The sequence below is a fragment of the Argiope bruennichi genome, chromosome 2 (genome assembly GCF_947563725.1).
Source record: "Argiope bruennichi chromosome 2, qqArgBrue1.1, whole genome shotgun sequence".
Classification (NCBI taxonomy): Eukaryota; Metazoa; Arthropoda; class Arachnida; order Araneae; family Araneidae; genus Argiope; species Argiope bruennichi.
In genome coordinates, this window is record NC_079152.1 from 42,343,569 (window position 1) to 42,358,124 (window position 14,556).

General features: G+C 29.3%; 1 protein-coding gene across 1 annotated transcript in view; it reads right to left on the bottom strand.

The window, feature by feature from the left end:
* The window catches only part of LOC129958680 (uncharacterized), a 53,612-nt gene extending 39,056 nt beyond the window's left edge, over positions 1 to 14,556 (bottom strand). Inside the window, exon 1 of the mRNA XM_056071326.1 lies at positions 14,023 to 14,556. Within this exon, the coding sequence (XP_055927301.1) occupies positions 14,023 to 14,098 (76 nt within the window). The 5' untranslated portion in view covers positions 14,099 to 14,556. The remainder of the gene's footprint in view (positions 1 to 14,022) is intronic.

Below are 14,556 nucleotides of genomic sequence, written 5' to 3' on the forward strand. Positions count from 1 at the left end.
GAAGAAAAACTTCTACCGTAAAATTTTTATTTATCAATACCACTGCATTTATTTCCAAAAACATTTCATTCATGATTATCGTTTTCTTTGAATTCAGAAACTGTTCTATTCCCGCCTAAAATTTAAAATTCTTAATTTCTTCCATTCCACTGTCTTAAAATAGATAACAAAAATAGTAAAAATAAAACGGTACCCAAGCGTGAAAAACCTTTAAATTCCCGCGAATTTTCAAATACATCTTGCCGCCAAAGTAAAAATAAACCCGTTCGTAAAATGTCGAAATTACTAGTCCAAAGCGAGAAATTTTGCCATCTGCTGGAGCCGTGTGGGCGTTACGAAACGAGGATTTCAAAACCAGGTGCATACGTTTCCTAGAATCAGGACGTTGCCATTCTTTCACCACTTTCAATGATATGCATGAATGAATCATTAAACAAGCAATAAAATGTGCTAATTGTATTTTGCTTGCGGTTTTTTTTTATCGAATTTGCATGTTTGGTTTTATTTTTTATTCGTTTATTTTTAGATTACCATTCATTTTGAATATTTGAATGGTAAATTAATGGATACATTAAAGCGCACGTTTCATTTATACGGTACATTTTATTTTAAGGTACTGACTACTTTTGATAAAAGTGGCAGATTTAAATATTTTGCATGCCTAGCCAATACACATAAAGAAGTTCCTCTTTTAGTACATTGATGAATTTAGTTTCATAGTTTAACCCTTTCTAGGGCCGTGGGAAGTATGCTTCCCACCAAATTTATCAATCTTCGTATGAATTTATGTAGGTTGGCATCAGTTCTGACAAATTTTTTTAGAAAGACAGAAACTTAGATAGTTCTTATTAAGCTTTAGTTCTTTATTTTACACAAAATGACGTGTCTTGATTTGATACTTAATTATTAATTAACCAAATTAATTAATTAATCAGATTAAATTTATCTATTAAGCTAAATGAATCCCTTTTCTTATTCTAATTTCAAGCCTAAAAATATTTTAACATAATATGACTAGAAAAAAATAGCCCTTTAAAGAATTAACACATTTTAAGATATTAATGATTTCTTTTAAATTAATCACTTTTATTTTATTTGTGAAAATGCATTAGTTTTTATTTATCTACTAGTTGATATATCGGGCATTGCTTTGAATTAAAATCCTTTCATGTACTATTCGTTTCAGTTTCCCGAGACGATCATAACTCACTCAGGTATGTGTCGCGGAAGGATGAGAGCATTTCCGGAATTCTTTATCATTCTTTTACTTTGATTTCTGACCAATCAAATATTTTTTCGTTCACTTTTTTTGCATGTCAGTATCGTGTCGTTCCTGATTATATTATTTTATTTTAACCCTTAACTGGGGAGGTGTGGTCTACGAGACAGCATTTCATTTACACTCAAATTAAATTTTCTAATGAATGTATTAGTATGAAAAACTGCCAATATATTTTGCAGATATTTTTCTTGATAGATAGATATGTTTTAGAAATTTTTAAAAATATATCATCAATGAAAAAAGTAAATGCATTGGAAGATACGTTTTCTTCTCAAATTACATGTTGCAATCTATACTTATAATAAAGCTCAGTGTGTGTGTGTGTGTGTGTGTGTGTGTTGGCGCTCTACAGGCCAGGTCATTTGACATACAGCTATCAAATTTGGTACATGTATACCTTAGAGGTCGGGAATGTGCACCTGGGGTCCCTTTTTTTGAAATTTTAATTAGAATTTTAATTATTAATTAAAAACTAACTTTCCCGCCAAAAGAATCTTCCATTTTCCCCACCGCCAACTTTTCCGCCAAAAAAATCTTCCATTATCCCCAGCGCCAAACGAGAAAGGCTTCCGTTGTTTTTTTCTCCCAACAGTAATGAGGCTAGGGTTAAAATTTTTCGGCGGATTATTTCAATCGGTTCTGCTTATTTTCTTAATGTTTGATGCATTTAAAATTAAACATTGTTAATGAATCAATCTTTCAGATTCATTCTGAAGTACTTTTGAATTAAAATAAAACAGAATAAAGGAAATTAAAAATTTCTAATCCGCATAGCGTTACCCCAACTGGCGTAGAAAAAATCACGTATTTGCGTTACGTAACCGGCGAAGAAAATTCACGCATGCGCATTCTGTTCTGATTGTTGCCATGACAACATGTATATGCTTATAGTTTTAAGTACAACGTTTTTTAAGTAGTTTTTTTAAAACCTGTTTTCAACCGTTTATTTTAAACGATTCGTTTTATTTTCTTAGTGTTTGATGCATTTAAATTTAAACATTGTTAATTAATCGATCTGCTCATAATGAATCTAAGAAAATTTTGTTGACCAACTCTTGAGATATTACATAAATTTAAAAAAATATTCTTTAGTGCCCATAAAGTTTAAACGCTGAGTGACTCTATTTTCAGTAATCAGATTATAAAAAAATGCTTTGTTTCAGTAAAAAATATTATTATATTAATTGAAGATAAATTCTTTCCACTTTAATTTAAAGCATAAATTCTACGGGTGCTAACAGAAAATGAGAGAGATACATATTACGTTATGACTGAAGGCCTTTATAATATTATGAATGAATTATATGATAATCAAAATTTGAAGTTTTAAAATATTTTGATGAAGAAGCTATTAAAGTAGAAATTGCATAAAATATTTAATTATTAAAATTTTAACGAACATTAAGATTGGCGAACCGGCTGGTCGCCAAAGGCGGCTAGTATATAATATTCTAGAAAAAAACATATTACTTTTTACTTTTTAAATCACATTTATTTTTGCAGTATATGAAGATTTATAGAAGACAATGTAAAATTCAACAATTATATGAAACATAAAAAAATTGACAATGGGTAAAATTGGCAATTTTTTTATCGGCTTGTGTGACTTTTATAGCACGGTTTTCTAGGGCATTTTAAACATACAGGTTGAGAACTAGTATAAAAATCAACCCATAAATTATGTTTATATATATCTTGGTTTATTAATATATATTATAAATTTTTCGAAATACATTATCACTAGAAGAATCGATTATGTTTGAACATACATATCAAATTCAGTTCAATGCGAACTTTCATCGAAAAACTCTTCTGTACAATTACCTTTATCACTAGAATCACTTTCTGTTTCATTTAAAAGTGTCTGGAACACTGCTTCATAATAGGATCAGTAAATTGGATGATATTTCTGGGCCCAAGTTTTAGCGCCATCTGCTAAGTCTTGTTGATCACTGGGACACTAACAGAGAGGTGCGGTCAGGGAGACCGCGCTTAAAGAAATAACTGAATTATTTTAAAAAGCATCCGCTGAAATCGGTTGATAAAGTGCACATGTATTGAAGGTCACAAAACAGGAAGCTACAGGGTAAACCATTCAATTGAGCAAAAAATAAAATAGGGGTGACCGAAAATCCATCGCTAGCCGTCTCACAGACCTCACGTCCCCAGTTAAGAGTTAATGCAGTCCACGAGTAATTCGAATTTACTTTAGTGTTAAATGTAAACATCTCCACTTTTCATCTTTCCTTTCACCCTTATTTTGACGAATTAAAACCATCCTAACGCATGCACAAAAGCGCGGAAAGTTTTAAAAACCGCTGACAAACAATATAATATTTTTAACGCAGAATCTACTTAAGTATAAAGCATTATAATGTACAAATCGTTTTCAAGTCATACATATTGAAAGAAAAGAGAATTTAAAAAATAGTGATAGAATAATTCAAAGTCTTAACGCTGCCCAGAAAGGATGTACTTATATATATTTTTTTATTTCAAAATCATTTGTATTATCATTAATTGCATTGCATTATCAAAATCATTTGCAAATTAATGCATTATATTTATTATGCATTACATTTTATGCCTTAATATTTGTAAATAATCACTGCCGTAGCAGAAATTTTATGTATATATCTAAACTCTGAATGAGTTTTAATTAAAACTGTTTCATTAGTACATGAAGTGCAGTGAACTATTTACTGACATCCGCATACAATTTATCAGAAAGCTAAGTTAGTCAGTGACTGATTTGATACGCTTTAACACTCACAATTCACAGTTTTTTTTTTAAATCTAGCTATATAACAGCAGCTATATTGAAATATAGCTATAAGCTATGCATCAACATTTTGTTAGCTATATTTCTAATAAATGTATAGCTATTAACAATACAGCTAAACTCAATTTTGCTGAAAATGTTATATATTGAGTACAGACACATGGAAATCTATTTGAGGAAGGAAAGGCCATCTTTTTTCTTTCAATGTACTAATACGAAATTATAAACCTGTTTAAAATTGTGAAAAAGATACGCATACGTAGTTATACTAATTATATCCTAAATGGAATCATTATACATATTTAAAATAATAAATTCTGTTTAAAAGTAGGAATTTTTAAAAGAATGTCTCAAGTGGCCTAAGATACGAGCTCTCACTGTACTTAGGGTCAGTAAACTGGTGTACCTAGAGTCTCTCCTTGAAAGTTAGGTTATACTCGGTAGTGAATATAAAACTAACATATGCATATGATTTTTTTAAAAGTAAAATATCAGGCAATACATTTATTTATCAATAAAACTACTTAAATTGAAACATGCCAAATTATTAGTAAATTACATTATGTTCATATTTAACATTATGATTAGAAAAACTGATTCCAAAAGTCAACCGCAGTCACTATGAAGCATCAATAGATTCCCCGAGCAATTTGAACATAATATTATTATTCTGTTTCCTAAAGATTTGCATCGTACAGAAACCTTTTTGATTCGCAATGTTTTTAGATGTTTGACACTATATTGTTTTTTCTACATAAAGATATACAGTTTTTCTGTCTTGCAATCATGTTAGATAAAATTCCTGTTTCTTAATCTGGAAAAATTACATAAAATTACTGTTTCTTAATAATATCAGCTGAAATGGCTTCTGTAGAACTTGCCTCATCAGGGGAATCAGAAGAATCCACAAAGTTTGATAATTCTTCGGATGCCTCAGAGTGAAACTCGAGATTTTATTTTCAGGAGTTCTTCTTATTTTATCCATTCTAAATGTTTGTTTTTCTTCTATTTCTTTTTTTCTGGAATATCTGACAAGATTCTACATCTCTCTGGTTTTCGAACGCCTCGTCAACAAGGCAGCGAAAAGACACTGATACATTCTCTACGTGTTTAGAGAGTACCTCCCAAACTGTGCATTAGTTAGAATATATGCAATTAAATTCTGCATTTTTGGGATTTGTCATCCAACGAAAATCAATGCAGTTGTGGAGGATGGGATGCGCGAGGATAGAACTTCGGACCTTGTGGTTCGCAGTCCAGTAACATGACCACGATACAAAAGCAATTGCTCGTGCAGCGCACCTGTTAACCTGGCTTATAAGCTTTCACCACACAGTATTGCCCTGTTTACTCTCAACTGCAGTGTTGCAGCACAAACTGGAGCTCGATCTTTCAAAACTGTTTTCTGCTGCCTTAGTTGTATTATCTGCATTAGTTTTGATTTCTTTATTCCATCAAAATTTCTAGGCATTTAAAAATATAATTCTAAATATGCAGTTATACTGATATTCATAATTATTAAAAATATAATTATGAATATGCAGTTATACTGAAGAATACTGATAGATTAGGAATTCGCGGTGCAAAAGTATGATAAAGGTTGAAAAATTTATTAAAATATTATAGAAACCTTATTTAAAATTATACTTTTGCTTTTAAAAATAAAAAACATTGTCTTTTTTTTAAAATAATTCTCACGTTTGCTTAAACTAATTAATTTGCAATAACAATAACTGTAAATGTATTTTCACAAGTCAAGCAAACTGAAAGTGTTTGAGCAAAATATATACTCCTTTCACTTAAAAAATATTTAAAAACAACAAAAACAAATGATTAATTCAAAATGTTTTAGATAATTATTTTTTTTTATCTCTTTTTATTTTGAAAAAGTTGTCAAAAAATAACAATTCGAAGAATATGATTGTTATTGTACCTAAGTGCACGGCACTAGGTACAAGGTCCTAGATACAAGATTATGTAATTTTATACAAAATGCCTTTTATAGAAAAATCCACATAAAGAAAGAACTTATTTAATATTTCAGTTAGTACTTAATGTCACAATTAAAATTATATATCAGAATTCAAAGAAAATTATTTGAATGACCCTTGTGAAACAATCGAAGAAATGAGTTCCAGAATTTTAATTAAGATCTAAAAATGTTTTTCACATAATTTGCCATAGCTTTCTCCTGTAAAATTTCAAAATGGCTGTCAAAGTAGCAGTTAGTGTTACTTCTTATACAACACAGTAATAAAATCCACAAAGTTTGATAATTCTTCGGATACCTCAGAGTGAAACTCAAGATTTTATTTTCAGGAGTTCTTTTGCATTAAATATTATTCATTTAAAAAGCGTAGGGTATCATTGGGTAACATTGGTATCCCCTATTTATTCTTTCGGACATGTGAATTTACTTGAAGAGTTTACTTCCTTCATTTTAAAAAATTTTTTTGTCCTTATGTTCATTTTTCCATTGTTAAAAATGGATAAGTTGATTAAATTACCTATAGGACTACTATTCTGTGAGCATCTCAAATCATACAAGCTGTTAGACAATACAAGTTGCATCACGGAAATAGTCCTCTAAGTCTCGAATTACAAGTTAAAACTCTTTTTTGGTATAATGATAAGCCACTAATTTCAGTAAACTGATTTTTTTTGGAAGTTTTCCTTTGGAAGCTCTAGGAAATATTAAAAAAAAAAAATGTTATCCATGCTAAACAGCAAATTGTGGGTATCCATGCAGTTGTAGTGTTACTATAAAATCATCTAAACCTTATCTGCCCTAATTTCTCTTTTCAGGGGCTTTGATAAAATGGGAAAACCCATTTATTGTAAGAATAAGATTTAAGTAAAAGTCGCCAAAATACCTCTCAACTTTTGCCATAGATTCCTATAAAAATAAGTGAGTTGCCAGTGAGTTAATTGTCAATAATAAGTGAGTTAATTGTTAAAGTGATTAAATTCGAACTCGAGATTTTGGGAAATGCCCGTCTGTCTGTGAACAAAGATAGCTGAAAAACGATTTGAGCTAGATGGTTGAAATTAGGTATACTGCCTGTATACCTAATTTGAATATTTCTGTCAAATTTTGATAAAAATCTGTTTAGAGCAAGTCCGATTGTTCGAAAATAAGTTTACGCGATAATTACAAAATAACATTTATTGTGTAGACACCTGTCAAATCTTGAGCCATATCGAATAACGGGTTTGACTACCTGTTGTTCTGTTCTTCCAGAAATACGTAAAGGAGATAATTCAAAAACACAATGACTTAAATATATCCAATTTTGGATTTCGTGGATTTTGTATTATTGGATTTCGTGATTACAAGTGCAGTTCGGCGTCAAATTTTTATTTCAATCATTTGGTAAAAACGTATCTAAAACATAAATTCGATCTTATTAAAGTGCAAGAGACTAAAATTCGGCTTAAAATCGCTGACTTCGTCAGCTTGCCTATGACAAGTGCCATACGCAATAACAATATGAAAAGTATCCAAAATCTGAATTGAATTTTCCAGTATCACAAATAATACTCAGAATCATCTAGGGAAATGCAATGTAATCATTCATTTTATTAAAATTTAATAATATAAAATGTATTAATTTAATATAATTAGCATTTTGCAGCTTTTTTCATGTTCTCTTAAACTAATCTTTAATTAGGAATCTGTTTTATACATTAAAAAATTAATATTTTGAAAAATGCTGATATAAATAATTTATATACTTTCTTCCTACAATTTCCCTTTAAGCTTTATACATGAATTCAGTCTTAAGAAACCACAAAGACGTTAGAAAAATTGAAATCTCTTCTAAGTAAGAGATTGAGAGCTGTCATCAGGATTTGTCACAAGACTTTTAATCGCTAACTTTGTGAAATGTTTCTTGAAATTCTTCACCTACGAAATATAATCTTCATGATCCATATTTATAAGACTTTGTATTTGACGATTTTTCTCCCCGTGTGTAAAGACGTGCAAGCACATTCTTTTGCGTCATATAGCCGATTTTCCATGTGATGTCGACAGCGATGGACTTCGTGTTTGGCAATATTTCTCCTTGTTTAACACTTTCATCCGAGGGACGAGATAACTCGTATTCCAGGAGTATTCGCTATGCCCGAGGGATAACTCATCATCTACACAAGGTTTTTATGTATTATAGCAGTGTTATATATAACTAGCCGCCTTTGGCGACCAGCCGGTTCGCCAATCTTAATGTTCGTTAAAATTTTAATAATTAAATATTTTATGCAATTCCAACTTTAATAGATTCTTCAGCAAAATATTTTAAAACTTCAAATTTTGATAGTCATAACATTAATTTAGTCATGCTAACTTTGATTAACTACATTTCATCACACTAAACGGAACAACTATCTCAAATTATACTTGCACATTAAACATGAAGTATTTGATAGATTAGCTATGCAACAGAATAGCGAAATCGGTCTAGTTATTGAAAGTAAAAGTTGTGTCAAGGTTTTTTTTCCCCGATATTTCTCAAAAATGGATGACGGAGTGGAAACAAGCGTCTATTGATGACGTATCTAGACGTCGTGTCTGTCAAATGAAATAAAAACAGTCGTGAAAAAAGCGCCTCTGGTCGGGGTTTCTTCTTGAATGTACTGTGAATTGTGTGTGTGTGTGTGTGTGTGTGTGTGTGTGTGTGTGTGTGTGTGTGTGTGTGTGTGTGTGTGTGTGTGTGTGTGTGTGTGTGTGTGTGTGCGCGTGCGTGCTTCAATTTCTTTTGAAAATGTAGGATGGAGGTGAGCAAATGGCATTAAATGATACATTCAGAGGTCATAAATAATTCATAAGAAGCAAAAATTAGCGAAATCGGACCAATGATTGGGAAGGGAAGAATAGTTCATTGGTTCCCCTAATTACTTCTAATATATAGATAAAAATTTGAATTGCAGAGAATGAAATAATTTTTGTTACTGCTTCAACTGTAGTTTAAAAGAACAGAAAAGGAGCTCACAATCTAATCGCATCCCGCCCTTGACTTACTTACGCTAAAGAGGAAAGGAGAGGGATTACTTTAAATGTTGTTAGCAGCCACTGCTACACCTAGAATACTACAATTTGTAAAAATACAGATTAGGGCAGTATGTCAGAGCGCTCGATTCATTTTCTGCATGGATAATCAATACCACGGGTACGTCGTTGCTTCATTTTATTCTAGAGCCAAAAATTGATTAGCGCTAATATTGAAGGATGGATAACTTGAAGAAAAAGATTTATGGCAACGATAGTACAGAAAAAAAAATAGTAAGAGTAACCCTTGAAACCTTTTTACACCCTTCCCCCCCCTTAATGTTACAACCCTTCTCTCCATATAAATATTGTGGTTGTAGAGCAGGACTACGAATTCACGATTTTAGAGCCTCACTATGAGCGTTTTGTGCTTTATAGAAAAGCACACATTTTAAATTACTTTTTTTAGAGCTATTGAAATCAAAACTGCATACAGAGGTAACATTTTAAAGTGTATGTACACACTTGAAACTTCGAATATCGGTCAAAATTTCGAATATATTTTTTTTTTTATTACTTAATAATGTTCTCTGATCCTTTAGCTTTCAAACGATACCAAGATGTTGTCAATATTCGAAATATTTCTCGAGTTATAATGATTTTTCTTGAGGTGCTTTCATTAAAAATTATAGTTACAGTTTTTTTAAAACTCATTTTATGAAGAATATTTTTCCTCTATGTTGCTTCATTCAAACAATCATAACTCAACAAGAAATTAACCAAATACAATTATTTATATATCAAAACAATCTGTATGAAATAGCGGATGTTTTATGCCTCAATCAAAGTTATATTTAAGAACTAAATTTTTAATTGATATTTAAAAGTTAAAATTACAGAAAAATTCTCGCTTTTTCTATTCATCGTTGATAAAAAAAATGTTAAAAAAAAACTATACATTTTTATAACTTGTTTGAGGCAGACAACATGAAGACTAATATTAGGCATCATTTCCAACTAGAATTGTGTGTCTGTAAAAATTAGGATTTACGATATCATGTTTCAAAAAATATGCTAATTAGCTCATTAAATATTATTTCATTAATTAATAATGAGTGTAATATGGTTTTTTATCCCTGAAATGAGTTTAAACATATATTAATAACCTACTGTGAAAAAACTGGATTTTTAAAGTTAAAATTAAAAAAAAAAGCTTCTAATGTGTACGTACACCTAACAAAGTCACGTTGCGCTTTCTGAGTTGTCTCATTCATATTCATGCGAATGTATATATCAACAGGTGGTCAAATTGTTGATAAATGTAGCTCAAAATTTGATAGGGATTTATAATTTAGATGGTAAAAATATCTATCAAATTTATTTACCTAAGTTGTTTTTGGATTAGTGCTGCTATATACAAAAAAAAAAAAAAAAAGTAACACTTTGAGGGATTTGGCTCCATATTTGTTAGGGATTAAATAGAGTCTTTTTTTGTGTGTCATACTTTATCTATCTAGCCTTTTACATTTTATAGTTATGGCAGTGTGTATACTCGGACAGACAGACTTCTTTTGAATGGATTTCGTTAAAAATTAACCTCGAAGCTCATAGACATCTGTCCTCCAAATTCTAAGTATTGACGCAGTATGGCAAAATTTGTTCTTCATAATATAAAAAAAAAAATCTGAATATGTCTTTTGGACTTCATTCTTTCTACTAATTGAATCCAAAATTTGACACAGATCAGCAGTTTTAACCACAAGAGCAAATACCAAATTTTACTTATCCAATCCGTTGAATTTTTTGCATTATTAATTTATATGCATGCGAAGATTCAAATGAATAATTGATAGATTTGATCTTTGATAGATTGATAGATTTGATCTTCTTTGATAGATTTGATCCAAAATTCAATAAACATCTATAATTCTGATGGCAAATTTGTATACCAAACTTCATTAATATACTTTTCTGCGTTTTTGAATTACTATGCTCATATGGTGTCGAAAAAATTAAATTTGCTAAACAAAAAAAAAATCTTACTTTATGGCAACAGATTAACGAAAAATATTATATAGTGACTAAATAATAATAATAATAATAATAAATAATAATAATAGTGAATAAATAATAATAATAATAATAATAAATAAATAATAATAGTGAATAAATAATAATAATAATAAATAATAATAATAAATAATAATAATAATAGTGAATAAATAATAATAATAATAATAGTGAATAAATAATAATAATAATAAACTAAATATACTAGAGTAACGGTTATCGGAAAAAGATTATTACACTTGATTATTGAGACAAAATGATAATCTCAGATTCACTTTTTTTTTTAAACTAATTATCTTGATACCACTTTAAACCGTAAAGTAACTTTGGACTTTTTTACTTTAATATTTTAAAAATAGGATTTTTTTTCCGTTTCTGACAGATAGATAAGTGCATGTATGATAGTACTCACTAGCACATTATTATCTGACTGATAGATAAGTGCTTAAAAAATATTTTTCGGTAAAATTGAAATTAAAAAAATTACACAGTTATGGATCTGAAATTTTAGCAGTCATTTTCTTCTGATAAAAATACCATGGAAGTAACGTGTTTTAGTAAAATTTTAAAAGTTTTGCATAAGTTTAAAAAAAGACTGAAAAATAATTTTCCAAATTTGCATTTTTAAAATTTTACTGCCGGTCTAACTAAGCCATCATAGTGTTTTTGTATCTTATTTTATAAGCCATTTTTATGAGTACAATTTTTTGTTTCAAACTTTTTCTATCAGATTATCTTTTTTATTTCGCGTCCACTTATCTCCCAAAACACTTATCCGATTACATAACAAACTCAGATGCCTGTTTTATACAATCAATTCAACAATTTAAATCAATAAAATTCCTGTTGACTTTTTTTTTTCTTCTTTTTCATATTTTGATTCTTTTCACAACAATTCGACTGAACTAATCAATTTAATATTTCTCTTTAGAAGACAAGACGAAAATAACCAGTTTCGTAAACGAAAAAACATTATCCGTTCGATTAAGTTAATAATTTCTTTCTGATATGTACTTTTTTTTTGGATTAAGTGAAAATAAAAGACATTGAAATTTTAGACATCAGTCCCGAGTAAGAGGCCCGTTTCAATATTGCGATAATAATTTGTTGAATGTCTACTTCGTTGATGCATAAATACCGATCAATTCTATGCTGATATTATTCGAGACTTGCCACACCCAGTCTTATGCTCCCATTCCTGTAACTATTGGTTACACGTATCATGAATTTATTATATGTCTGCCCCATGGGATAGCTTTCCTGTGTCGTTTTTGCAGCCTGAATTCAGTAATTGATGCATCTTGTGTATCTACGCCCAAAAGCATCATTTAGAGACTGAATTTATTGAGTGGGGTTCCAATTATTGTAAGAAACGTACCCGGAACAAAAATAAAAAAAAATTAAATTATCCAAAAAAAATGAGATAAATTGCAGGCTTTCTTTGTTTTTTTTTTTATCTTTAATGTATGCGAAATTCATTAAGAATATTCGTTTTCGAAATTCATTAAGAATTTAGTTTTGCTGAATACAGCAAAACTAAAAATGAAAAGAAAAAAAAATCGAAATTTTTTTTTAACTAAATAAAAATGTATTTTTTTTTTTTCGATAAACATAATGGCAACAGGTTATTAAAGTCTGATATTCGAATAAAACCTATTAATTAACATTTCTCCTTTTCATTTAAATGATTCACTAAAATAGTTTAAATGAATTTTATTCGATTTTCAGTCATTAGATTTTTGTTTTGTTGGATTGAATTTGCTTTTCACTTTAAGTATATTAATTTATATATTTTCTCTTCATGAATAACATACTGAGTGAACTAAATATGGTAACTTTAATAAAAAATATATATAAAATATAATAAATAAAATCTAAATAACCGTTCATGTAACAAATTATTATAATATTTCAATAATGTGTCCATTGCAATATTGCAATTAATATTATATATTTTAATTAAAATAATATAGTTGCAATGCAATATTACAATTTAAGTAAAAAAATTATTACAATACAAAAATTCATAGCAACATCTATACTTTAGATTTTTCTTTCTAATTAAGTTTAGATGCTAGTAAATGTACTTTAAAAACAGAACTATTCTCATTTCTAATACATCTAAAATCTATAGATGATGCGTGTTAGTTTACTAATAGTGTTTTATTTATCATTCGAATAATAAGAAGGATTTAAGAAGAGTTAATTTTCTGAAATTTATGTTTGGTTTAATTTTGATTATGCATTTCAGTAAATCATATTTTCATGAAGGGAAGAAGTAAATAATCGGCATTTAAAAATTATAGAATAAAAATAATACAACATTATTGGAAATTAATTAAAAATTTCATAATTGAGTAAAATATTTCCTCCTCCTCAAATGAACTATGCTGTAACCATGAGCATTAACATTAAAGATCTGTTGTAAATGTAGAATAATGTAGAATATAATGTTGTAAATGTAGAATAATAATAGAATGTAATCTTAGAACTGATAAAAATATATGTTTTATGAATTATATCTTGAAATGCTTAGTTGTATATTATAAGAGCTACAATAACTGTTCAATTTTATAAGAGCTCCTACTTCAATTTGAAGTTTATATGAGTTACTAATTACCTTATATTTATAATTTTCGAAGAATCTTATCAGGATTTGATACAGAAAAATTGATATTTAATAATTTAAGGTTTTCTTCGAGTAAAAAGGTAGTTAAATTGGACATTTATCACATTTTTTCCAAAGCACGAAAATTTCTCTTCCTTCAAAGTTCATCAAGAAAGCTTATGCTGTATAGAAGCTAGTCAAATAAAAAGTGCTAATTCGAAAGTGTGTGTTCCACCCTCAACTCATTTTTTTTTATCTAACCGGAACAAATGTCATTTTTAAATGATATTTACCTGAAACAGGTATCCAAAAACAGAAAATGGCCACCACCCAGAAAACAGCAACTAATCCAAACTTATTCATCATCATGTCCGTGCCAACCAGAATCCAGAATGAGTCTTCTTTCTTTCTTTTTCTTTCGCACTTTTCTTTATATTTTTAACACTATTTTTCCGGAGAAAAGGCAGAAAGTCAGTTCGTTGTATAATCTCGAGTGGAAAAAGAAAAGGGACGAACGCCGAACCACTCAGAACAGTTCTTAAAATATAACCTCTAAAATTAGTTTCTTTGCCAACAAACGTGATGACGTTCGGCAGTTCTGTGGGTGAGGATGAATTTTCAGACGAACCAGAGAGCTATTTCATTTAAGAATATAAATATAACTAATTGTTCGTCTATGGTGAGGACTTGGCTGAGAATCCAAAACGGAAAGAACAAATATTAAAAATATGACTTTCCTTTCAACATTGCATCGCCTGGCCACTTCCAACAAACGCCGGTAAGAAGGTAAGAGGGCGAATTTTGTTTGATGTTTTTTCACATTTGAT